Raw genomic sequence first — 24,968 nt, 5'->3', positions numbered from 1 at the left:
GCACTCCCTCCTTGGCGGATTTTCAGTACAACTTGTTCAGCCCTGCCTTCTCACCTGCAGCCCCTCAGGTCCCTCTGTGCCCAGCCCTGCTCAAGCTGTTCCCTGGCTGGCAATCAGCACCTTCCTTCACAGCAGCATCACTGGGGGAAGCCCAGCCGTGGCTAGCTGGAGTTCCAAGCTGGGAGCAGGATCGTGGCCTGGCAGGGGAGCCAGTGTGACCATCCTCTCTGGGGTGCAGAGCCACATCCCTCCAGCACCCACATGCTGCCACCTCAAAACCCATCCCACAACACTTGGGACCAGGTCCCATCTGTTGCCCAGCAGGCCCAGATTGTCCCTGAGAGAGTCCTCTCTGCTTCAGGCAGGGAAACAGCACCTCCAGCTGTGTTTCTCCTGCCTGGCCCAGCTCTTACTGATGCCACAGCATGTAAGAGATGCACAGGGACAGTGTCCATGCCTGCTGTGATCCCCACACCTCTCCTGCAGCCCCAAGGGCAGGCAGGAGAGCAGAGGCAGAAGCTCCTGCTGATCTGGGCACACAGCCAGGCTGGAATGCCCACAGCACTGCCCTTGGAGACTGGAGCACTTCCCACTTGTCCATCCAGAGCTCAGCTCCCAGCAGAAACAGCCCCCAGGTACTCCTAAGGAATTGTAGCAAAGCAAAGAGTCTGGTTCTCTGTGACAGCCTCTGCACAGGGCAGCTGAGATATCCATGTGCTCAGCACCTCACAGCTGCTCCAGATGTGCTTTTTGCAATGCACAGCTCTCCCTCCTCCTCCTGCACTGCCCTGCCTGTTGCCTTGAGCCACACAGGCAGGATGCCTGCTGCATCCTGCTGAGGCTGACCTTGCTTCACACTCCAGCTATAACCTGCGGGTGGCCTGAGAGCCCTGGGTACCAGAGGCATGGTTTAACCCCACCAGTGCCTTGGGTGGGACCTGGAGCTGTCACTTGGCTACACAATTCTCCTGTGAGTGCATAAAGTCCCTGAGAAATTCCCCTGCCCTTTTCCCAGGCCAGTGGAGAGAAAAGACCTTTGGCAAGTTCAAAGGAGATGCTGATTCCTGTTTTGGAGTCAGCATCTCTGGCAATGAGCAAGGGTGACCAATCTCCTGCATGGCATGAGATGCACAACAATGAACAGCAGCTGTTCTTTGGGCCTATGGGATATGGGGCCACCAAAATCCCTTATCAGACCTTGTCCTATAGCCAGGAGCCTTCCCTCTACAATGGCTATGAAGAGATTGTATGGAATCCTCTGATAAATCCTTCTCATAGAAATGGGGAATCATTAAGGACCTCTTTGAGATATTAAAGTGGTTATCGATTCAAAGTTATCTCAGACTCAAATCATTAACCCAGCACCACCAAGAAAACCACTTAATTATGTCCCCAGTTGTCATATCTGCAGTCCCAGCAGCCCTGCTGGGGTTTGCCCCATTATAACTGTGCCGTTGGGATGTGATTCATCTGCTCCAGGTAGCAAACAAAGCAATGGGAAAAGTCTGCAGCCCAGCCTACATCCTGAAAAGCTCTGTCCCACGCACTGTGAAATGGAAGGACACGAATTGGTGACAAATTGCACTGTGCTGAATGCAGGAGAGGATGGGAAATGGGCTCCTCCTGCTCTGCTAGGGACTGATTCCCGTTCTGACTGGACAGGGGGTAACATCCAAAGGCAGCACAGAGCCAGCTCTCCCAGGCAGGAGAACAGGGCACAGAAAGAGAGCCAAGTGGGTGGGAAACAATGTGAGAAGCTGTTTGATCTGTCCAGGCTTTCTGTGGCATCCTGGGGCTGGGCAGCTCCAGTACCTGCTACCATCCATGCAGGATCAGGAGCAGCAGGACGGGAGAGTGGTGCTGATGCCTCCAGAGCTGCAGAGGAGGCACGATGCTGCACAGTGCCTGCCCATTTCCAGATGTGCAAAGTTTCCAGCTGTGCCCAGCAGCTGGAGCAGGGCTGCACTTGATGTGTAGGGCTGGCCATGATGACAAGCTTGACAAACACCTGTGGGACATCTCTCACTTGCAGCATCCCTTGTGCACAGGGAGCAGGGCCTCAAAAATTGGGGCAAAAGGCTCAGAGCCACTGCTGGATCTAAACTGCCTGTTGCTCAGGACAATGGGGGAGCTGGCTTCCCACTGGGCACATTTGGGATTTGAAAGCAGAAAACGCTCTGAAGGTTCTAAGAGTGTGACTGTGGATGCCAGGAGCATCCCTGCCAGGCAGAGCAGTTCCCTGCATCCCACCTCCCACCCGCGCTGGGGCTTGGCAGTGCCCTCCGTGCCTGGTCTCTGTGCCCTCCGTGTCCCTCTGCCCCCCGCACCTGGGAACCTCGTGCGGCGAGCGGCCGCCCCGGCCCCCTCGCCCTCCCGCACCGCCCCACGGAGCGCGTTTGCCCCAGCACCGCCCCCGCTGCTGCCCGGGCCCGCTCCCAGCCCAGCTCCATGGAGGGGCAGCAGCCCCGGGCCCGGCTCCCCCCGTGCCTGCCCCGGCTCACCCCGCCGGCTCCGGCCGCCGCTCCGGCCCCGCCGCCTCGGCCCGGGCTCAGCGCGCACCTGGGGCCGGGAGCCCGCTCCTGGGACAAAGGCTGCCTCCCGGCGTGGCCCTCCCCTTGGCCCCGCACCAGCAACCTGCCCAGGAGAGCGCTTGTCCGGGAGGCAGCGGGGCCGGGGCTGGAGAGCCGGGGTGATAAGAGCATCCGGGATTAACCACTTCGCTGCTGGAGGAGCGGCACGGCCGGGCGCGCTCCGCCCGGGGCCGGGGGGGCTGCGCTGCCCGCGGAGATCGGCGAGGGGACAGAGAGATCCCGGGCAGCCCCCGGAGCCTGCGAGCGCCTGGCGCCGGAGGCAGCAGCTGAGCTCCGGGAGCCTCAGACACCCCTGCCAGACCGGCGGCACAAACGCCGTGAGGGGCCGAGCCTGCCCTGTCACCCTGCTGTCACCCGGCTCTGCGGGACCCCTGCAAGCCAGGCTGGCAGCGGGGCTCGGGACAGAAACAGGAAGGACCTGGCAGGTGAAGAGCTGTCCCCACAGTCATCCGCGTGGGACCCATCCCCACGGGCAGGCACCGAGCTGTCCCCACGGTTAGGGAGCCACCCCCATTGCCAAGGTCTGCTCTGTCCCCATGGCCAGCACCTGTCCATGGCCAGAGTCCCGTGGCTTTGGGGCAGTGCGGGCAGGGAGTGGGCAGGGAACAGGCAGAGTGCGGGAGCGTGGTGCAGGCAGGGGGGAGGCAGAGTAAGGGAGGGAGTGGCAGGGTACAAGGAGGGGACAGGCAGAGGGACAGACAGGGCAAAGCCAGGGGTACAGGCAGGGAGCAGGCAGAGGGACAGGCAGGGAGCAGGCAGGGAGCAGGCAGGAGGACAGGCAGGGACAGGCAAGGAGCAGGCAGAGGGACAGGGAGGGAGCAGGCGGGCAGGGACAGGCAGGCCGGGGCCGGTGTCCGGTGCGGGCAGCCGCAGCCCCGAGCTCTCCGCTCTTTCCGCCCGCGGCAGCGCCCAGAGCCCGCCCCGGCCGGGGCCGGACCCGGACGTCCGAGAGCGGCTCGGCTTTGCTTTCGCTTCGCTCTGCTCCGCCGGGGCGGCGTGGGCCCGGGGCCGGCGGGGAGCGGGCCGTGCCCCGATCGCCGCCCCACCGAGGGACGGAGAGGGCTCCGGGCACAGGTACGGGACGGTCGGACCGCGGCAGGCGGGAGCTTCGCCCCTGCCCCTTCCCGGCGGCTCGGGGCCAGACAAGTTCATAGTGTCCCCATTGGCCCAGCTCGTGTCCCAGGGGGTCACTTAGGGGGTGGGGGGGACCACGAGCTACAGGGAGAAGGGGATCCCCGGAGAGGTTGGAGGCTCGGGGCAGAGACAGGCGGCTTGGGGCTCCTCGGGCAAAGTCCCTTCCTCCTCGCAGACCTTCCCAAAGATCCCCCGTCCCCCTTCCCAAAGGTCCTCCCAAATGAGTATCCCTCACGCACATCCTCCTCCCAAAGCCCATCCCGCCCCGCAGACCCGCCTCCCAAAGACCATCCCTCCCCCCAAACCCTCCTCCCAAAGACCATCCCTCCCCCCAAACCCTGCTCCCAAAGACCATCCCTCCCCTCAAAGATCCTCCCAAAGACCATCCCTCCCCCCAAACTCTCCTCCCTCCCCACACACCCTCCTCCCAAAAGCCGCCCCTGCCCACAGCCCCTCTCTGCAGACCCTCCTCCTAGAGACCACGCCTCCTCGCAAACCTCCCAAAGACCATCCCTCGCCAGTGACCCCTCCCCAATCCATCCCTTCCTGCAGACCTCCCCAGAGCCCATCGATGTCGCCGCGCCTGCTCAGGGCGGTGGGCTGGGGCTGGGCGGCCGTGCTGGCCCTGCTGACCGTGGTCGTCTTCGTCCTGGTCCTGCTCCCGGCAAAGGATGCTGTCCTTCCTACCAGAATCAAAGTAGGTGTCCAGTGAGACCTGGGGGAGCCTGCGAATCCCACCAACCCCTTTCTATCTCGAATTCCTCCATCAGCCCTGCGTTCCTCTCAGCTTGCAAGTTTCCCCATGATCAGCCCAGTTTTTCAGGACTCAGCCTCATCAAGGTGGCACTGAGCAGATCAGCCTCCCCCAAACCACAGTCCTGGCTGCTTGGTAAAGGTGGGAGAGAGAAGTGCAGCCTTCTCTCTGCAGCTGCTCCATCTGCCACCCCAGTCACTCTCTTCCCTGTTTCAGACATCCAGACCACCTGTGGGGATCTCACCTCTCTTCCCTACTGCTTTCTGCGGCTGGTCTGCTAAAAAATGCCAGGTTTTGTCAGATTTGCTAAAGGCCTGGGAGCAGCCTGAGCTTTGGGCCATGCCTGGGTGCCTCCCTGCTCTGCGACTCACCCCGCTGACCTGCGCGTCCTTCCTGGGCTGGGACTCGCTGGAGCGGCGAACCCGGGGCTGTTAGAGGTGGAGCAGGGCTGCTGAAGGGAGGGTGATGTGCAGACCTCTGCTGCTCGTGGCCCTACAGGGGAAGCAGGAGCAGAAGCTCTCAGAAACCCCCGTGGCACTTGGTGCAGCCCCGGGCCAGCTGTGAGCCCATGCCCCCTCTGCTCCCCAGCACGGCCTGGTGTTTGACGCTGGCTCCACACACACGTCCCTCTACATCTACCGGTGGCGCGCGGACAAGGAGAACGGCACGGGCATCGTGTCCCAGGTGGAGGCCTGCTCTGTGTCCGGTGAGTGCTGGGGGCTGCCCTCCCTCTCTCGCAGCCTCCTGGAGCGCCGTCCCAAACCCTCACAGCACCGTCACTGATCCCTTTCAGCCTGCTCTGGGCTGAAGGGAGATTGCCCTGAGAGGAATCACAGGAAAGGGTCGGGATCGTCTGCACCTGAGGGAGCCCTACAGTCACTGGGAGGTGCAAAGGTGGGGGAGGAATTGGGCTCCCACGTAGCTCAGATCCTGCAGCCAGTCCTTTCCAGATGTGAATCACCTCACGGCTTGCGAGGCTGGATGTGCCCTTTGCTCCTTCTCCCCTGCCTCAGTTTCCTTGGCTCTTCTTACCACATCTGTTCACACCTTCTTTCACTATGTCCAGCTTCGTGTGCCCACAGGGCCTCCCCAAAGCACTGCACAACTCCCTGAGCAATCCCCCGTCTCCACTCAGGTGGGACCTCACAGCCCCTGGGGCAGCAGTTTGCATTCCAGTATCTGCAGCTCCAAACCAAGCAGGGCAGGTGCTATGGCAGGGACACCTGAGTGTGTCTGAACATGTCCCCTGCTGTGCTGTCCCTGCGGGGCGGCGCTGGGCTCTCTCCATCACCGGTTCCCTGCGGCAGGACCCGGCATCTCCAGCTACGCAGACAACCCCGCGGGGGCTGGCGCCAGCCTGAAGCCTTGCCTGGACAGGGCCATGAAGATCGTCCCGGCCGAGCAGCAGCGGGAGACCCCCGCGTACCTGGGGGCCACGGCCGGCATGCGGCTGCTGAGGTACCGGCACCTCCCGCCCTTCCCGCTCGGCGCGGGAGCCGGGGCTGGCAGCGGGGCACAGGGCCCGGGCACGGGGGTGCTGCCCGGCCAGGCCGTGGGCATGGGCAGAGCAGCCCTGCCCGCGGCGCCACGGCGTGTCCGGGAGAGCCGCTGGCCGTGCTGGAGAGATGTCGGGAGCAGCTCCTTGGCAGGGCACGGCGGCCTCTCAGTGCCAGCCCGGCTGCCAGAGGTGCCAGGCAGGGCGTGCAGCACCTGAGGTGTTTGTGCCTTTGCTGGCAGGGAGGAGAACAGCAGCAAGGCCGAGCAGGTCTTGGCCGAGGTGTCCAAGGCCATTGGGGAGTACCCTGTGGATTTCCGCGGAGCCCGGATCCTGACGGGCAGCGAGGAGGGCTCCTTTGGCTGGGTCACTGTCAACTACCTGCTGGAGACACTGGTCAAGGTGCAGCTGGGGAGAGGGCAGGGGAGGGCCGGTGGGGAGAACGTCCCTGTCTGAGCTGCAGCAGCTTTCCTTACCTGCAGAGGAGGGAGGAATGGAGCTTTGGGGCACTGGTCAGGCAGGCAAAGGTACCCTGTGGTTGTGGGCTGCAGATTCCACCTCGTTAATGGGATTAACAGGATCTTTGTGTCCAGCTCAGCCTGTGCTCTCATGTGCTGACACAGGGGTGGATTTTGGGGTCCCAGGGATCTGGCAGCGGGATCGGCCTCCAGGGTACAGGGTTCCTTTTTCCTTGCTCCAAGTGTCTGGATCCCAGCAGATGTGCAGCAGCCAAGAGGCCACGCCTGAGTGCTCTGTGGAAGTGTCCGTGGGTTGAGGAGGATGTGGGCAGGCATGGGTAAATCAGGGAGCCAGGAGCAGGTGGAAGGTGCCCCTGGGGCCCCCAAGTCCTTGCGGGAAGGGAGTGGGAGTGTGAGTGCTGCAGTTCAGGCTAAGCCTTGCTGTGTGTTGGGCCAGTTCTCGTTTGCAGAGAAATGGGAGCATCCCCAGGACAGCGAGGTTCTGGGAGCTCTGGACCTCGGCGGTGCCTCGACGCAGATCACCTTCCAGCCCGGGGTCCCCGTGGAGGACAGGAACACGTCCGTGTTCTTCCGGCTCTACGGCACCAACTACTCCCTGTACAGCCACAGCTACCTGTGCTACGGGCAGAGCCAGGCCCTGAAGATGCTGCTGGCAGCTCTGCACCAGGTGCCACGGGGCACGGGGGCTGCTCAGCCATCTCCCAGTGCTGTGGCACATCTCCCCCTGGAGCGCTGGGCGTGCCTGTGGGCCAAGAGTCAGGAGTTGGCAGAGGCTTGGGTTTTATCTAGGGAAGCAAAAAATTGCCTCATTTGGGTGGAAGGTGGTGGTGGTTGCCAGCCAGGGCTCCCTTCTCCCCACATCTTGACGTGCAGTGGCATTTTTTGTAATTTCCCCAGCCCAGCTGTATGTGTAGTTTTTCTGCTGTCACCATGCTCTTGGCCTTGCTCCATTCCTGCCCAGAGAGAGGTTTCCCAGCACAGTCCCTGCACTGCTGCCCGGGGACAGAGGCAGAGCCCAGCGCTGCAGGAGCCAGGGCTGCTCAGGGAGCTCCCAGGTGGGGTGCATGCAGTCCTCCTGGGGTGTAGTCCTGCCTTTTGGGATGGGCTGTGGGAAGGTCTCAGTGGCACTGCAGCCCCATTAATGGCTCCATCTCTCTCCAGGCGAGCTCGAGTAGCCAGATCAAGCACCCCTGCTACCCCCAGGGGTACCAGGAGAACATCACCGTGGCAGAGCTCTACGACAGCCCCTGTGTGCGTGCGCCCAGCTCAGCCAGCCCTGGCCTTGTCCTCACGGTGACGGGGACAGGGGACCCAGCCGCGTGTGACACGGCCGTGCGGAGACTCTTCAACTTCAGCTGCGGGGCGCAGGGGCCGTGCGGCTTCAATGGGGTCTATCAGCCCCCCGTGCGGGGACAGTTCTTGGTAAGCAGCCTCCGTGCCCTGCCTGGGGGAGGGTGAAGGCAGGGCCTGGGTGTCTGCTCTGCCACTGATTGTGGAACGGGCTGGGGAGAGAGGGATCCTCGGAGCTGGCTCTATCTGCAAACCTCTTGTGTGCTCAGAGGTGGCTTCTGCCTCCTGCCACGTGCCAGCATTCCTGAGGGAAATGGGAAGACCTTGTCTGAGGGAGCCTGTGTGAGCCAGCTCAGAGTGCAGGAACAGCCCCTGGGTTGTGAGCCAGCTCTGAGACTTTCTGGCAGACCATCAAGGGGGTGCTGACCTGTGTGCCAGGCAGCCCCAGACCTCTCTTCTCCCAGTGCCATTCCCTGTCTGTGTGGGCAGCGTTCCCAGCTGCCTCCCCCAGGGTCACTGCCAGCTCCTTGCAGTGTGAGCGGGGCCTTACAGGGACCCCTGCTTAGGGGTGGGTGGCATCAGTGTCCTGAGTGCTTCAATAACCTGTCACCTTTGGTCTCGACACCCACAGGCCTTCTCAGGGTTTTATCACAGCCTTCACTTCCTGAACCTGACAGGAGAGCAGTCCCTGACCTTGGTCAATGCCACCATCAGGCAGATATGCAACAGCAGCTGGAAGCAGGTGAGGTTCTGCCCAGGAGTGTGTTTCACCTGGGCACTGGGCAGCCTCAAGGCTCATCCCCAGCCCCTCCTCTGCTGTGCTCAGCTGCAGAGAGCCAGGAGGAGCGCAAAGGTCTGTGCACCTGGAGAGAGATGGGAGAGCAGCCTGCTGCTCCCCGGGGTCTCTTTGCTCCCAGCTGCAGAGGGGCTGCTCCCCAGCGTGGGCACATCCAGCACTGCTCTGGGTCCAGCCTGCCCCTGTTCTCCCACCTCTGCAGGTGCAGGAGTTGTTCCCCACGGCGAGCAGGACCCAGCTCCGTGACGCCTGCTCAGCCAGCTCCTACATCCTCACCCTCCTCCTGCAAGGCTACAAATTCAACATCACAACATGGCCCAGCATCCACTTCATCCAGCAGGTAGGAGAGTGTCCAGCAGCCCCCAGCTTCCACACTTTGTGCCATGAAGTGCCTTGTGTCCCCCCTGCTGCTGCTGGGGACGGGGGATGCCAGGACAGCACAGACCCACTGCCCATACCCAGGGCAGCTCCTGAGCTACACTCACACAGCTGCTGGCACATCTGGCCTGGCCCTTTGTGCTCTCCCCCAGTGTATGCCACTGCTGGGGCCCCTGCAGCCCAAGCTGGGCACAGAAATGGTGGTTGTGGAGCAGGTCCTGGCGGTGCAGGCTCTTCTCTAGTTTGCCTGGTACTTTGCAGCCTTTCCCATCCCTCTTCCCTGTCTGTCTGCACAGGTTGCTAACACAGATGTGGGCTGGACTCTGGGCTACATGCTCAATCTCACCAACCTGATCCCCTCAGAGCCTCCCAGAGCAGTCACAGAGCTCCCGAGAAGCATCTGGATAGCAGCCACCCTTCTGCTGGCCATCATGCTCATCCTCATCTTCTGCCTGCTCACAGCCACGTGCTGCCACAGAAACTCCTCGGGCTACGAGCAGCTGTAGCAGCACTGCCTCCAGAGGCCGCCAGGCCGGGTCCTGCTGCCACTCCTCTGCAGGGAGCTGCTTCCTGAGAATCCCCCCTGTGTGCCCAGGGGCCACAGGCTTGTCCTGGGGGTCCCGAGTCCTGGCCTGGTGAGCTGGAGCTGGCACAGCTGTGGAACAAACACCCTCCTCACAGCTGTGCAACACCGTCCTCACAGCTGTGAAACACCTTCCCCACAGCTGTAAAACACCCTCCTCACAGCTGTGAAACACCCTCCTCACAGCTGTGAAACAAACACCCTCACAGCTGTAAAACAAACACCCTCCTCACAGCTGTGCAACAAACAGCCTCCCCACAGCTGTGAGACAGGGCTCTGTCTAGGGCTGGGAAGCCCTTTGAGGGGGGATGGCACAGCTCTGCCTCCTCTCCTGCAATGAGGTTCCTCTCCAGTCCAGCTGCACCCCGTGCCCCATGGCTCATCCTCCCTTCCCAACACAGGGTGACTCGGGAACACTGCTGGCACATGGCAGAGGCAGCTTCCAGGGCCCCCCGTACATTTTTGGGGAGTGCTGTTGGCAGCCAAGTGATGGGTGAGGTGAGACACCTCCTCAGAGAAGGAAAGGCCTGTCCTTGTGCCCTGCTGGCTCCACTCCAAAGTCCAGCAGCCACCTCAGTGTCTGCAGGGACACCTCCCATAGATTCACTGCCTCACCCGAGTCTCTGTCGTCACCAGCCCTTACCTGGGAGACAGAAGTAATAAAATCACAACGATTTGGAAGCAGAGTAGCAGGCATTTCCCCATGTGCTGCCTTTTATTTATTTGTTTATTTGGGTGGCGAGAGCTGTGAGGTGCCCAGCATTCCACAGGGACACCAAAGGTTTGTTCCTCACTGTGGGAACGCAAACAACAGCATGAGTCATGCAGAGAGCAGCTAAAAACGAGCAGAACCAAAGGCAAAGGCCATGGGCAGGGCAGGACTCACAGCCTGCTGGAGCCTCATCCTGACACCATGGGGTCCAGGCCTTCTGCTGGTGGGACAGTGCTGTCTGCAGGAAGGCACTGAGGAACATCAATCCCTTTATTCCAGGAGAAAAGGGAGAGGATGTGATGGGTGGTGAGATGTGATGATGACATGACATGCCACAGCACGGTGATGAGATGATGAGATGGACTCTGGAGGGGCATGGACCACACTTCTGACTGTGGGTGCTCAGTGTTCTTTCTCCAAGAAAGCCCCAGGCACAGACCCTGCCCAGGGCCAGCTGGGGTCCCACAGAGCATCCTCAGGCTGGCAGAGCCGGCAGGGACCCGCTGGCTCTTGGTGGCCACGCTCAGAGCTGGCACTGCATGGAGCACCCTGTCCCCAGGTGCTGCCCCATGCCCCACCAGGCTGGCACCAGGGCACTGTCCCACAGCCAGTCCACAGCCCCAGGGCCAGCTGGTGGGATGGAGCCATGTCTGTAACACACAGAGCACTGACAGCAGGCACGCAGGCTCGGCTGAGGCTTCTGCAGGCTGATCCCATTGTGCCTCCATGGGAGTGGAGCTCCTCTGGAAACCTCAGAGTGCCTGTCTGCATGTTGGGGGCCAGGCCCACGGAGAAGCAGCCCCCAGTTCTCTGGAGCTGTGGAGGTGGCTCTGCTCACAGCACAGACCCAGTCCTGGCTCCAGTGATGCAGGCAGGAGCAGGGGGACTCCAGCACGGCCCTGCAGCCCCAGCCTGTCCCTGCTGGGCTCCCAAACACGGCCAGGCTCTACACCCACAGCTGCAGGAGCAGGGCAGCGAGCCCCAGGATGAGGGTGAGGATGATGAAGGCGATGGCTGCAGCCCACAGAGACGAGCTGTGGCCCTTCAGCCTGGCTGGAGCCTCGGCCGGGACCATGTTGGTGAGGTTCAGCATGTACCCCAGCGTCCAGCCCACGTCAGCACCCCCGGCCTGCCAGAGAGAGGGGATGGGGTCAGGCCTGCCCATAGAGAGGGGACAGGGTCAGCCCTGCCCTGAGAGAGGGGAGAGGGTCAGCCCTGCCCATAGAGAGGGGACAGGGTCAGCCCTGCCCAGAGAGAGGGGACAGGGTCAGCCCTGCCCAGAGAGAGGGGACGGGGTCAGCCCTGCCCATAGAGAGGGGACAGGGTCAGCCCTGCCCTGAGAGAGGGGACAGGGTCAGCCCTGCCCTGAGAGAGGGGACGGGGTCAGCCCTGCCCAGAGAGAGGGGACGGGGTCAGCCCTGCCCTGAGAGAGGGGAGAGGGTCAGCCCTGCAGGGGAGCCCCTGCTGGCCCAGGGCCACCCACCCATCCTGCTCAGTCCACAGCAGTGCCATGGGGGGCAGGCAGGGCTCTCTGCACCACTGCTCCCCAGCACACCCCAGCGTGGGGCTGGTTCTCCCCAGCACCCCCACACAGGGGCTGGCTCCTCCACAGCACCCCAAAACAAGGGCTGGCTCCCTCCCAGGACCCCAGCACAAGGGCTGGCTCCCCCTTAGCAGCCCAATGTGGGAGCTAGCTCTCCCCAGCATCCCCACACACAGTCTGGCTCTCCCCAGCATCCCAACATGGGCTGGTTCTCCCCAGCACCCCAATGTGGGGCTGGTTCTCCCCAGCACCCCAATGTGGAGCTGGTTCTCCCCCAGGACCACCTCTGCTCCCCCTCAGGGACTGGGAGCAGTGCCCACCTTCATCTGGAAGCAGATGTTGCTCCAGCTGCTCTCGTTGAACTTGTAGGCGTCGAGCAGGAGGGTGAGGATGTAGTTGGCGTTGGCACAGTACCTGGGCAGCCACTTGGGGTTCTCTGTGGGGTAGCTGGAAGAGAGCTGGGGTGGGGAATGTTTGGGGTGAAGGGGAGTTATTGACAGGCACTTTCTGTGCAGAGACAAAGCCCTGAAATGTGCTGCATGCAGTGGCTCCACAGTCACGAGCATCCAGGTAGAGACTCCTGGGCTGGGCAGTGATTTTGGACCTCTCTATGCAGAGCAGCTCCTTTGGGGAGGATTTACACTCCAAACAGAAACAGGCACATATTGTAGCTTACTGTAGCTCCTCCTGCCCCACATTCTCCATCTCAGCCTCTTCATGCAAGGGGCTCCTGCTCCCTGCCCCATGGTGGTGCTGGCACATTTCTGTGCTTATCCCCCCCCATGTACTGCCCAGAGCTGTGGCCGCTCCATCCCTGCAAGTGCTCAAGGCCAGATTGGATGGGCTTAGAGCAGCCTGGTCTAGTGCAAGGTGTCCCTGCCCACATCAGGGATGTGGAACAAGATGAGCCTTCCCAACCAAACCAGTCTGGAATTCTATGATTCCAAGATTTGACTTGTCTCTGGCATGGTGCCACCAGCTGGCTTTGCTCTCACCATCCTCTGTGGCATCCCCATCCCCACCTCCATCCCCATCCCCACCTCCAAGCCCAGCTGCTTGCTGCCCTTGCCTGCCCTGGCTGCCCTCTTCCCAAGGGTGAATGAGCAAGGAGTGGATGCAGGACAGTTCCAGCTCCACAAAGAGCTCAGGGTGGCTCTGCTGCGTAGGACACAGCTCAGAACCAGTGTGCCTTGCCCTGGAGGGGTCCCCACTGCCCCCCCCCCCAACCCAGGAGCCCTTTGTTTCTGCGTGTCCCACTGTGGCTCCATGCTGAGGAGCAGCATACATCCTGCCAGCTCCGGCTGCAGAGCCCCTCGATGGCCTCTCTGACCGCGGCCAGCGGCTGCCCCTCTGTCAGGTTCAGGAACTTGAAGTTGTAGTAGAAGGCAGAGAAGGCCTGTAAGGCAAGGGACAAACGGAGACAGAAACCCTGGTGAGCTGCATGGGGCACCCCCAGCAGCTGCCCGAAGCAGGAGGTGAGGTTTTCCTTCACGGGGTTTGTTCCAGCCCAGCATTGCTGTCCCTGTCCCTGCAGGTGCTGGGCTGGGGGTTGGTGCCTGCTGGTGACAGCAGCACAGCCAGAGCCGTGCCTGAAGCTGCTGTCTCAACTCCTACTGACAAGCCCTGTTTCATTAACAAATCCCTGGCAGTGCCCAAGGCCCGGTTGGACAGGGCTCAGAGCACCCTGGGACAGTGGGAGCTGTCCCTGCCCATGGCGGGGGGGGCTCAGGATGAGATTGAACATCCCTTCCAACCCAAACCAGTCTGGGATCCGATGATTCCCAGCACGGTCCCATTGGAGGTGTGGCTGGCAAAGCGCCCAGCAGCAATGAATGCCCAGAGTGCCCAGCGGTGCCTGGGGAGCCTCTCGCCCTGTCCCGCAGGGAGGTGACAGTGCCGGGGCATTGGGGACAGCCCAGCCCGGGGGAGCCTTTCCGAGCAGGGGGGACGGGTTTGCCTTACGATGAAGCGTCCCCGGAGCGGGGGCCGGGGGACACCGTCCAAGGCGCAGTCCTGGCTGTGGCCGCACGCCGGGAGGTTGAGGAGGCTCCTGAGCGCTGCCCGGCAGGCGCTGGCATTGCCGCTGCCCTCCAGGGTGACCGCGCTGTCCCCCGGGGCCAGGCGCGGGTCGCTGCCCGTGCAGGGGCTGACGCGGAGCCACGACAGCGACACCGGCTCCTCGTAGCCCCTGGGGTAGCAGGGGTGCAGGACCCGGGTGCTGGGGAACGACTCCTGAGGACAGCAAAAAGCAGCTGCAGCTCCGCCGGTATAGTAGGAGTAAAATAGTAGTAAAATATCTGTGTTGTATTTGAATATCTGTATATAGGCCTTGCCCGGATTAGCCCCGGGTGTTCTTGATGGGCGGCAGCTGCGATGTCCTTAATTGGGCTGCAGCTGCGGCTGGTGAAGATAACTGGGATAAAAGGGGGTATGTTGGCCAGTCAGGGAGAGCCTGGAGGGAGTCCTGACTGAGAAGCAGTAGCAAGCAGAAGAAGTCTGTGCTGTGAAGAACTGCCCTCCCAGAAATATCACTGAAAAGGTACAGGGCTTTAGAAATATGACTGTGACAGTATGGGGCTCTAGAAATATGAATACAATAAGATAACAATGCTCTGGAGCCTCCTGGCTGTGTGTGCACACAGCCAGCACCTCCCCAAAGCCCAGGCACTGCATTCCCAATTCCTCCTGTCCCTCAGTCCTGGCCTTGCTGGCTGTCCCAGCACGAGCCCAGCACTAATTCTCACTCTGCTTTATCACATTCCCTCTCCCACAGAGGCAGACCAGTTTCAAGGACCCAGCATGTCTCTGCCTTGGCCACAAGGTCCTCTTTGGGGACATGTAAACCCCTCTCTAGCTTTAGAGAGGCTAAAACTAAAACCAGCTAAAACCTCTAAAACCAGCTCTGGCTCTGGTTCTAGCTCCAACTCTATCCAGGGTCACCATATGGGACTTTCCTGGCCATACAGCAAGGGCAAACCCTCCTGGCTCACCAAGGCTGCTCTGCTGGTGAGGTGCAGCTCCTTAAAGATGCTCTTCACCTCTGACCTTCCAAAAAATGGTCTGAGAAACATCTTCAGCTCACATTTCTCAGGCTGTGAGGTCACAGAGTAGCTGAGGTTCAGGGGAGCTGGAGGCTGCCTGTGATCTCCCTCTTGTTAAGGCCTGACCAACTAGAGCAGGCTGCTCAGAGCCTCGACCATCAAGTTCTGAGGATCTCCACGACAACGACTCTACAGCATTTCTGGGTCTTATTCCAGTATCTGATCATTCCTGTTGGGGAAACCTTTTCCCCTTTGTCTGGTTGGAAACTCTGATGTTCCAGCTTGTGCCCCTTGCCTCTTACCCTGCACTTTGCACCTCTGAGAAGAGCCTGGTCCTGTACTTCTGCACACCCCATGTGAAGCCAGAAGATCCCAAACTGCCCCTTGTGACATTTCCCCCATCCCTGGCAGTGTCCAAGGCCAGGCTGGATGGGGCTTGGAGCAGCTGGGGGTAGTGGAAGGTGTCCCTGCCCATGGCAGGGGGCAGAACAAGATGATCTTTAAAGTCCCTTCCAACCCAAACCAGCCTGGGACTCCATTATACCCATGCTCCTCTCCACATCTGCCCTGCCACGCTCCAGGGAGTCTGTCCTTGCTCTCAGTCCTTGCTGATGCCTCTCCAGAAGAGCCCTGCCTGTCCTTACTTTGTGCATTAACAGGTGTGTGCTTGGCATTGTGACACTGCAGGGCTCAGCAGCCACTCACCACAATCAATTCCTGGGCCAGCCGCTTCAGCATCTCGTCCTGCCCGTAGCACAGGTAGCTGTGAGCATAGATCCTGTACCTGTACCCATACAGGGTCAGCTCAGAGCCTTCATTCTGGCTCAGGGCTGAACCTTCAGGCACGAAGGTGATTTGGGTGGATGCTCCTCCAAGATCCAGCGCCCCAAAAATGTCGGCTGCCTCCGGACGAAGCCAGGTGTGTGCTTTCGGAGAGTACTGCCAATGAGACCAGGGGAGGAACAGGAGTGGCACAGAATGCCCTGAGCAGAATTCTCATCCCATTGAAGACAACAGGCTTTTGTTATTAAATTCAATGGCCTCTGCATGTGAGCCCTCCTACCCTCCCTGCCCAGGCAGCTGGGATAGTGATCAGAGCCACGGCAGAGATGGAACTCTCAGGGGGTCAGCAGGAGCTGACCCTCACTCTCAGGTGGTCAGTAGCTGCTGACCTCACCTGTGGGCTCACCTGGCTCTGAGTCACCACCCCCAGGCCAAAGGGCTGGTGGCAACAGGCTCGGGGACTTGCCCTTGCCAAGGAGGCTGCAGAGCTCTGGGGCAGGAGGAAGGATTTCTATCCAAGAATCCTCCAACAGCCCCCAGAGGAGCCCAGCACTGAGCTGTGGCAGGGCTGGGACAGAGCTTTGGTGTGAGCTGCCTTCAGCTGGAGTCTCCCAGCACTGCAGGGGGATGGAGCTTCCCAGGCAGGGACACAGAGCCCAGCTGTGCTGCACTCACCTCCCAGTCCCCGAGAGACCCTCTGTCCACTCGCTGTGGAGATTGCCCTGAGCTCTCAGCAGACACCCTCATTCCCGAGTCCTCCCTCCTCACTCGCTGTGGGCCAGCCAGAGGATGTGTCTCCTTCCCTTGGCTCATTCCCAAAAGCTGCCAACCCTGACCTCTCCTGCACTTAGAAAGCTTGAGGAAAATCAGAAAGCTCTACAAGCAAAGGAGTGGGTGTTGCACCCTTCTCCCACCTTGGTGAAGGAGTCCAGCAGGTAGTTGATGGTGATCCAGCCATAGGCCCCCTCCTCCTCTCCTGTGAGGATCCGAGCCCCTCTGAAAGCCACGGGGTACCCCTGCATGGTTTTAGCAACCTCAGCCAGGACCTGCTCTGCTGCTGAGCTGTTCTGTTCCCTAGGAGGGGTGCAAAGGACAGGACACATACCCAGCTACAACAGAGGAAACACAAACAAGGTCTGGTTCTCTCCCAGTTCCCCATCCCCACAGGTTTTGCAGCAAGCAATCTGTCTGAAAGGGTTTCCTGCCACATGGCTTGTCTGAGCTGCTCATCCGAGGTGAATCCCAGCTGCCTCAGCTTGGCATTGCCAATGTAGGAGCAAGAGCAACGCCTCCCCTGCAGTGCAGCCTGATCCCAGTCACCCAGAGCCATCCCAGTCACCCTTCCCTGCCTGGCTGCTGAGGCTGGAGGGGTTGTGCTGCCAGAGCTGGGTTTGAGCATTACCCCCTGGCTGTGCCCAGGCTGGTTGTTGACCTCTGGGGTTCTCAGGAAGGTTTCAGGCTGGGTTCAGCCCTCCCAGGGGGGAAGATGTCTCAGGGCTGTTCTTGCTCTCTGAAGTGAGCAACCTTCAGGCTATGACCCAGGGCACAGAAATAATCTGCAGCCATAAAACCAAGGGCCATGAAATGAGGGCTGCCATTTGAAGAGAGCTAATATGGGCTGGTGAAAGGTGAGGACAGCACCTGCAGCACTTTGTTGCCTCCTACCTCTGCCCCACCAGCACCCATCCACCTGGGCAGGTGGCACATCAGCTGGCACCCCAACCTCCTTGTTATTAAGGAATGATGAAGAGCAAACAAAGCAGTGAAAAACATCTCTTGCTTAGAACTGAGACATCCTGGGGTGTCCCAACAGACATTGCTCAGGACAGTTCAGCCCTCCCTGTGTCCCCACCAAGCTGCCTCTCCTCCCTGTCCTGGCTGTTTGCAGCTCTGTCACTGCTGCCACCCCTGTCCCCAGCAGTACCTCAGCAGCCTCATGCCAGCAGTTGCTCCAAGGTAAGCTGGGACATCCCTCTGCTTCTCAGCAGGAATAACCTGCAGGGCTTTATCCAAGCACTCCCTTAGGGAATTGCCAGCTTCAGGGGGATTGTTGGCATAGCTTGATATGCCTTGCCCTGAAAAAGAGTCAGGATGGGACAGGCTGATGGGAATGGCTTGGGTAAGGGTTGTGGGAACAGGAGGGCACAGGGCAATGAGGGCTGTCACCTCTTAGCAACAAAGGTGCTTTTCCAGGGCCACCTGGTCCCCTGAGACCTGACTGACTCACACGTCCATTCCTCTCCTGTGTCTCCCTTGCCTTCAGCAGTGTCACTCTGGGTGACACCTTCTCCAGCCAGGACAGCAGCTGGGAGCACTCCAAGGTGGAGAAGCAAAAACTGATGCACCATCAACATCCAGCCCCCCCAGTGCAGGGGCACCACAGGGTGCTGAGAGCCCAGGGACCCCCAGCCACAGCCAGAGCTCCCCTGTGCCCCAGTGCCAGCCCAGAGACAGGGCTGTCCGGCCAGGCCACCCCTGCCACCATGGAACAGGACAGGACAGAGCCATGGCAGGGGGATACTGACCCTGCACATCACAGGACAGGGTCTGGCTGACCACTCCAGTGTCGTTCTCCTTGTCCGAATCCCACTGGTACAGGAACAGAGAGGTGTGGGATGAGCCTGCATCAAACACCATCCCATACTGCAAGGGAAATCCGCACACAATCAGGCTGGGGGAGCAGCAGCAGCCTGGCCCTGGCCCCACTGTGGCCCTGCCAGGGCAGTGGGGCCGGAAGATTCCCCCAAACCCCTGTCTGAGGCACAGAGCTGTGCCGTGGCCTCAGCCCCCCACAGTGACCAAGGGACTGTCATTCCCTCTCCTCAGGTCTGTGCTGCAATGCCAACCCACACAAACATTTCCTGTTGTTTCCTCATGCTGTTTTATTTTCTTTCATGCTCACATACCTTTTGTGTCTGCACTGGCCCCACCTTGGGGCCAGCAGCTCTCCCATCTCTGGTGCTCCCTGCGAGCCCACGGCAGTGCCCAGCCTGGGCAGGGCCTCTCCAGAGGCACTCAGCCCCCTGCCCACAAAGCCTTTCCCCCCAGCCAAAGCCCTGCCAGCCCTCCCAGCAGGGTGGGATGCTGTGCCCAGGGCACGGCAGGGGGAGACAGGATGGTTGTGCCATGGTGTGAGGGTAGGGATGGACTGGGGGCAGCTGGCAGGAGCAAGGGGCACCCCGAGGTGCCCTGGCAGAGCACAGGGAGCACTGCCCCAAGGTAATCTCCAGACCTGGCACAGCACAGTGGGGATGAGCTCCAGAGGAGCCTTCCCCTCTGACTTTCTTCTGCCTGCACCTCGAAGTGGGGACCAAACCCACCCTGCTACTGCCAGGCAGGTCCTGCCCCCACTGCCCCTCCAGCCTCACGGAGCAGCTGCTGGCTCAGAGCACCTGCCCAGGGGACTGGGCTCACCAGGGGCTCAGGGACTTCTCTGGGCTCACCAGGGGCTCAGGGACCCGCTCTGGGCTCACCAGGGGCTCAGGGACTTCTCTGGGCTCACCAGGGGCTCAGGGACCCGCTCTGGGCTCACCAGGGGCTCAGGGACCCGCTCTGGGCTCACCAGGGGCTCAGGGACCTGCTCTGGGCTCACCTTGACCGTGGGAGGCAGCATCACATCTTCAACCCTCACCAGGCTGAGAACCAGGGCGATGATGGAGAGTGCCACCAGCACCCCGATGATGGCACTGGTGAAGGATTCCTTCCTGGCCAGCATTGAGGGCAGACTCCTGAAAACCCAGACAGGCAGAAGCGTGGCTGGACCTGGGAACAATGGTGTCAGTGAGAGCTGTGAGGAGACCGCTCCCAAAGCTGACCCTGGCTCAGGCTGTGCACTCAGAACCCTGGGCAATGATCAGATCTTTTCCTGGGAAAAGCACTATGAGGATAAAATACAGGGAGCTGCAGGAAAGAGGGGCTGCTTGCCCCACAGCCTGGCAGAGCCATGATGGGATCACAACAATCTCCTGGGCCCGGGAGGGTGAGAGGAGCCCTGCACAGAGCAGAAGGGAGCACAGGGAGCTGCAGAGCCCTCACTGAGGCACTGCAGCAGGGCAGGCAGGCTGAGTTTCAGGGCTGGGAAGGGCAGCTCACCTGTCTCAGCTCACCAGGCTGTGCCCTGGGGGTCCCTCTGTGCTCCTCCAGTGCAGCAAACCCAGCTTGGACTTGCCTTTTATGTCCTCTGGAAGTGGATACTGCTGGAAAATCTCTCGCCCGTTATTTTCTCTGAGGGCTCATCAGCCATAGGTGAAACTCTTGAATATCTGTTCTCCTGTTTGTCTTGCAGGTGTATATTCATGGCCCAGTTTGGCATTGCCTTTATCTTCAGCCAGTTGCTTCCTCCTCCTCCTCATTTGAATGAAGGACAAATCACTGCATTTAGCCCTTGTCCCTCTGCTTCTCTGGGCTCTCACACCCCCTGGTTCTGCTTTCTCTTTGCTCTCCCCAGCCTTCACATTCCCATTCCAAGCTCTCTACAAGGTCTGTAAGAGGTGTGAGTGATATCTGCCGCACCCAGTGCCCTGCCAGCTGGCAGAGTGGGAGGTCGCTGTGGGTTTTACCTCACTGAGGTGGAAGCTCCCATCAGAGGGGAGGATTGCCCTGCCAGGGCTCTCAGCAGCACGGGCTGGGCACGGCCTTGGGACAAGCCAAGGCTCCCTCATGGCCCAGCTGGGGCTGTGGCCTCCCCTTCCCTGGGTTTGTCCCAGCCTTGTGCTGCTCCTGGGGGCCCTGCAGAGCCCGGGGAGAGCAGAGGGCCTGGGGAGGACTCAGGAAGGGCTGGGCAGCAGGGATGTGCTGTCCTGGGCCCATGGCTGAGCTGCCTCCTGCTGCTGCAGCTCCCTGATCAGAGCCCCGGGCTGAGGCAGGGCCAGAGCAGCCCCAGCTGAGCCCCACAGGCAGGGCTGGCAGGGAAGGGCTGGGCTGGGGAGCTCTGCGGCCCTGGCCCTGCCCAGCGCCATGGCTGGGCTGCAGAGGCGCTGCTGTGTGCCCTGGCAGTGTCACTGTGGCAGTGTCACCATGGCTGTGACACCCTGGCAGCGTCACCGTGGCAGTGACACCATGGCAGGGTCACCCTGGTAATGTCACCGTGGCAGTGTCACCATGGCTGTGACACCCTGGCAGTGTCACCATGGCAGTGTCACCGTGGCAGTGTCACCGTGGCAGTGACACCATGGCAGGGTCACCCTGGTAATGTCACCGTGACAGTGTCACCATGGCAGGGACACCCTGGCAGTGTCACCGTGACAGTGTCACCATGGCTGTGACACCCTGGCAGTGACACCCCGGCAGTGTCACCCTGGCAGTGTCACCATGGCAGTGTCACCGTGGCAGTGTCACCGTGGCAGTGACACCATGGCAGGGTCACCCTGGTAATGTCACCGTGGCACTGTCACCGTGACAGTGTCACCATGGCAGGGACACCCTGGCAGTGTCACCCCGGCAGTGTCACCCCAGCAGTGTCACCCTGGCAGTGACACCATGGCAGTGTCACCCCAGCAGTGTCACTGTGGCAGTGACACCATGGCAGTGTCACCCTGGCAGGGTCACCATGGCTGTGTCACCCCGGCAGTGTCACCCCAGCAGTGTCACCCTGGCAGTGACACCATGGCAGTGTCACCGTGGCAGTGACACCATGGCAGGGACACCCTGGTAATGTCACCGTGGCACTGTCACCATGACAGTGTCACCATGGCAGGGACACCCTGGCAGTGTCACCCCGGCAGTGTCACCCCAGCAGTGTCACCCTGGCAGTGACACCATGGCAGTGTCACCCCAGCAGTGTCACTGTGGCAGTGACACCATGGCAGTGTCACCCCAGCAGTGTCACCCTGGCAGGGTCACCCTGGCAGGGTCACCCTGGCAGTGTCGCCCTGGCAGTGTCGCCCCGGCAACGTCACGGTGGCAATGTCACCCCGGCAGTGTCACCCCGGCAGTGTCACCATGCTGTGACAGCAAGGCCCCTCACACCTCTGGGCCCTCCCTCTCCCTACTGCCCCCACTCTGGATCCCCCACCCTTGGGCAAGGGGCAGATTCACGCTCTGAGTTGAGAATGATTTTATTTCTCATCTGTGCAGCGATGGGTGCTGGTGGTGAATCAAAGCTGACACACCCTCAGCATGCCAGGTGCCCATTTTTGCACATTTGAAGTGACAGAAATGAGCATTTCCCTACAGCCAACCACAACTGGTGCAGCCATTGGTTTTGCAGTCTCTGCCTCCTTTAAAGAGACCCTGCACACTTCTTTTACTGCTCCTGCTCTGTGGGGAAGGGGTTATTGTGAGTAAGGGGTGATCACAGCCTGTGGGCAGGGATTTCACTATGCTAATGAGCACTGGAAGCACACAAAGATTTTATTTGGCTTTGTAATTTGATTTATAGTGTCCTCCTGCTCTTTACTTCTTGGGTCATGGCTCTCAGGTACTGCAGGATTGGTTATTCTCAAGTCTTTCATAAGTTCTTTTGTTTGTCCTGTCCTGCAGTGAATTTTTAACCTTCTCATGGTACTTCATTTCAACAAATCCCCTCTCTGACACTTAGGGAAATGTCCACAGTGCATTTTCTGTAAGTCTCACCCTATTTTTGAAAAAACATAGTTGACTCTTAGCTGAAAGAACAAAATAAACACAACTCTTTCATTTTGTGATATGATGGCGTGTCAGCACAGTGTCTGTGGGCTCGTGGCATGCCAACACTCCCACGGCAGTGTCCTTTAGGGTGGCTCCTGAAGCCCAGAGGGTGTCACCACTCCTGCACTCCCACCTCCACACAACACACAGCCTTTGGACTCAGTGGGAGATGAGGATGAGTGTCCCTGCTCTGGAAATCCCCTGCTGGCTGCACAGGGCTGTTCTGAGCACAGGGGTCCCATCCCCACCTGGGACAGAGAGGCACCAACCAGCCCTGGCCCCTCATGTGGCACTGCCAGTGGCTGTGTGCACCCAGAGCTGGCCAAAACCTCCAGCTCCAAACCCAAACACAGCATGGCCAACTCTTCACTTTTCCTGTCCCTTTTTGAACTAAAGAAGCAGCCCCAGAGGTTTTGGTGAGGGGCTGTTTCCCCTTGCCCATGCTGGCCCCATGTGCAGCTCTGCAGCTGTGCCAGTGATGCTGCCCTGGCTGGGCTGTGGCTGTGAGCCACAGGGATCTGTGAGGAAGGACACAGTTCCAGCTGCCTTGTCCCAGCTGAGGCAAACAGGGCAGTGCTGGGAGGGAAATGCTGTGCAGAGGAGCCCTCGTTGCCCTGACCCTCCCCACACCCAGGCCTCGGTTTCCTCCAGGCAGTCCCACCCAAAGGGTGTCTCTGCTAAATTTGGGGGCTCAGGGCTCTGTGGTGTCCGAGCAGGACGTGGAAGGGCCGTGGGGGCCTGGCCCCAGGAGCAGCTGCTCTCACGTGGCTCCCCTCAGGTCCTCGGGCACATCAGCCCAGCCCTGTTTGGCTTCAGGGCCGTGCTCTGCTGAGAGTGAAATGTGCTGTTTGCTCCTGACAGAGAGAGGCACCAAGTGTCTCCTTCTGACTTCTTATAGACAAATCTGCTGTGGGGAAGCGTGGCTAGAGTACACACACACCCCTGTTTGATCTGCTTTTGACAGGTTTTTATTTGCCTGTGGCCCTTGCAGTGGCTCTGGCACCCACAGGGAGTTGCCAGGCTGGTGTGGGGACTGTGAGGCTCCAGCCCGGCCACCGCTGCCAGGCTGGAGGCTGTTTGGGAAATGACATCACCTCCTCTGCCAGCACCTTCCTGGTGCCTTCTCAAAGGAAAGCACATTGACTCAGGGTTAAAAAAGGGAGTCTCATTTCCCAGAACTCAGTTTCTGCTCTGAGGTCACCCCAGTCCCAGGATGGGAGGTGCAGGCGGTGGCTCTGAGCTTGTCCCGTGTCCCCAGGGAGCTGCTCCACTTGCTCTTGCCCCCTGTTCCTCTGCCAGGCCTTCCCTGGGTCCTGCTGTGACTTGTCCCAGCACAGACCAGCTCCAGCCCTCCCCTCCACTGATTGCAGCAGGACTGGAGGAGTTTGGGCCATTTGAAGCTTCCCTGCTGTGTTCCCTTGCCCCCCTGGAGGCCCAGGCTGTGCTGGAGCCCTGTCCCAGTGCATGGAGCCCATCTGGGCTGTGCCAGGCTGTGCTCTGGGCATGGGCACAGCAGCAGCACTGGCTGCTCTCCTGCACTGCACCCTCCCCAGGCTCAGATGGCTCTCCAGGGGCTGCTCCCGTCCCTGCAGGGGCTGGGACACAGGGCAAGGGTGGCAGCTGGGGCTGGTGCTGCCCCTGTGCCTCAGCAATGCTGCTTTGGCACCCGGGCTGGCTGTGCAGAGGGCACAGAGGGGCTCAGGGCTGGGATCTGCAGCAGCCCTGGGAAGCTGCACCTCCCTCCCAGGGTACCCACACAGCCAGAGCAGCAGGGCACTACCCTGGACTTGGGAAAGGACCCACCAGCCACAGCAATGAAAACAAACCCAGAGGTGACATTTTCACCTTTGCCAGGGTGGGGAAGAGTTCTGGCTGGGACCTGAAGAGTCTCCAGCCCAGGCCAGACACCTCAGCTCGCACTGGGCAGGGAATGGGTGCCAGGGTCCCCTCAAGCTGTGTCAGAGGGGGATCCAGCAGCATTTCTCCATGGGGGGTGATCCCAGAAAGAATTCTGTGTGGCCGCAGGCTGGTGTGCCAGCACTGCACACTGCTGAGTGCCAGGGCAAAGGCCACAACAAGCTTTGCTCCAGGACTTGGTGGCCCTGGGCACAGCAGGTGACTCCTGTGCACCAAGCATGAGTCCTGGGAGGGGTGACGGGGTGGTCCTGGCTGCCAGAGCTCCCCCCACCCCAGCACCCCAGCAGGGCAGCACAGCCCGTGCCACTGCTCAATGGTGTGCCACCCCTGTGCCACCCCTTTGTCCCCACACCCCAGGGAAGCTGCCTTACCTTGAAGGAGCAGAGCTGGCACACGCTGACCACTGGTTTGTCCCCAAGGCAGCAGCAAAGCTGGCAAAGCCCCTTGCAGGTGGGGATGTGCCCTCGGAGAGATGTCCCCCTGTGTCACACAGCACCCCAGGGCCAGGCTGGTGCTGCTTTGGGTGCAGGGCTGGGCAGCAGCAAAGGGCTCCGTGCTGTGCAGCGAGGCTGAGGGATGTGATCATCTGTTTGATCTTCCTTGGGGCTGATGAGCCCCTTCCTGAGTTTATTAATTAGCTGTGGGAGTGTCCAAAGGCACCATCAGTCCCCAAAACCACTCTGTGAGTGTCCCCTCCTGACTCAGAGGCTTTGCTGCCTGTCCTGCTCCTCTCCTGTCCCTCACCTGCTGCAGGAGCCACTGACCCCACATAGCTCCCACCCCACACAGCCCCTTCCAGCCTCAGCAGCGACCCTGCTGCTGCTGACATCCCTCTGGGGACAGCA

General features: G+C 60.6%; 2 protein-coding genes across 2 annotated transcripts; one reads left to right on the top strand and one right to left on the bottom strand.

The window, feature by feature from the left end:
• The first annotated feature begins 3,552 nt into the window (after nucleotides 1-3,552).
• Nucleotides 3,553-10,044, top strand: LOC128942044 (ectonucleoside triphosphate diphosphohydrolase 8-like). The gene is made up of 10 exons (XM_054284230.1): nucleotides 3,553-3,665; nucleotides 4,278-4,422; nucleotides 5,068-5,185; nucleotides 5,787-5,937; nucleotides 6,217-6,376; nucleotides 6,890-7,120; nucleotides 7,615-7,875; nucleotides 8,375-8,485; nucleotides 8,742-8,879; nucleotides 9,214-10,044. The coding sequence occupies exons 2-10, from the start codon at nucleotides 4,297-4,299 to the stop codon at nucleotides 9,421-9,423; spliced, it is 1,506 nt and encodes a 501-aa protein (XP_054140205.1). The 5' UTR covers nucleotides 3,553-3,665; nucleotides 4,278-4,296; the 3' UTR covers nucleotides 9,424-10,044.
• A 1,114-nt stretch (nucleotides 10,045-11,158) lies between these two features.
• On the bottom strand, nucleotides 11,159-19,294 carry LOC128942136 (ectonucleoside triphosphate diphosphohydrolase 8-like). Its single transcript, XM_054284400.1, has 9 exons — nucleotides 19,172-19,294; nucleotides 18,105-18,222; nucleotides 17,504-17,654; nucleotides 16,494-16,653; nucleotides 15,502-15,735; nucleotides 13,718-13,987; nucleotides 13,041-13,151; nucleotides 12,076-12,213; nucleotides 11,159-11,341 (listed from the first exon to the last, which is right to left on the bottom strand). Exons 1-9 carry the CDS (start codon nucleotides 19,292-19,294, stop codon nucleotides 11,159-11,161), a joined length of 1,488 nt encoding a protein of 495 aa, XP_054140375.1.
• Between the last annotated feature and the right edge of the window lie 5,674 nt (nucleotides 19,295-24,968).

Source organism: Melozone crissalis, unplaced genomic scaffold (genome assembly GCF_028551555.1).
Source record: "Melozone crissalis strain CALT ecotype California unplaced genomic scaffold, PUWL_Pcris_2 ptg000041l_1, whole genome shotgun sequence".
In the NCBI taxonomy this organism is placed as follows: Eukaryota; Metazoa; Chordata; class Aves; order Passeriformes; family Passerellidae; genus Melozone; species Melozone crissalis.
Note: the sequence above shows the minus strand (reverse complement) of the source record. Positions and strands in the feature narration are given on the sequence as shown.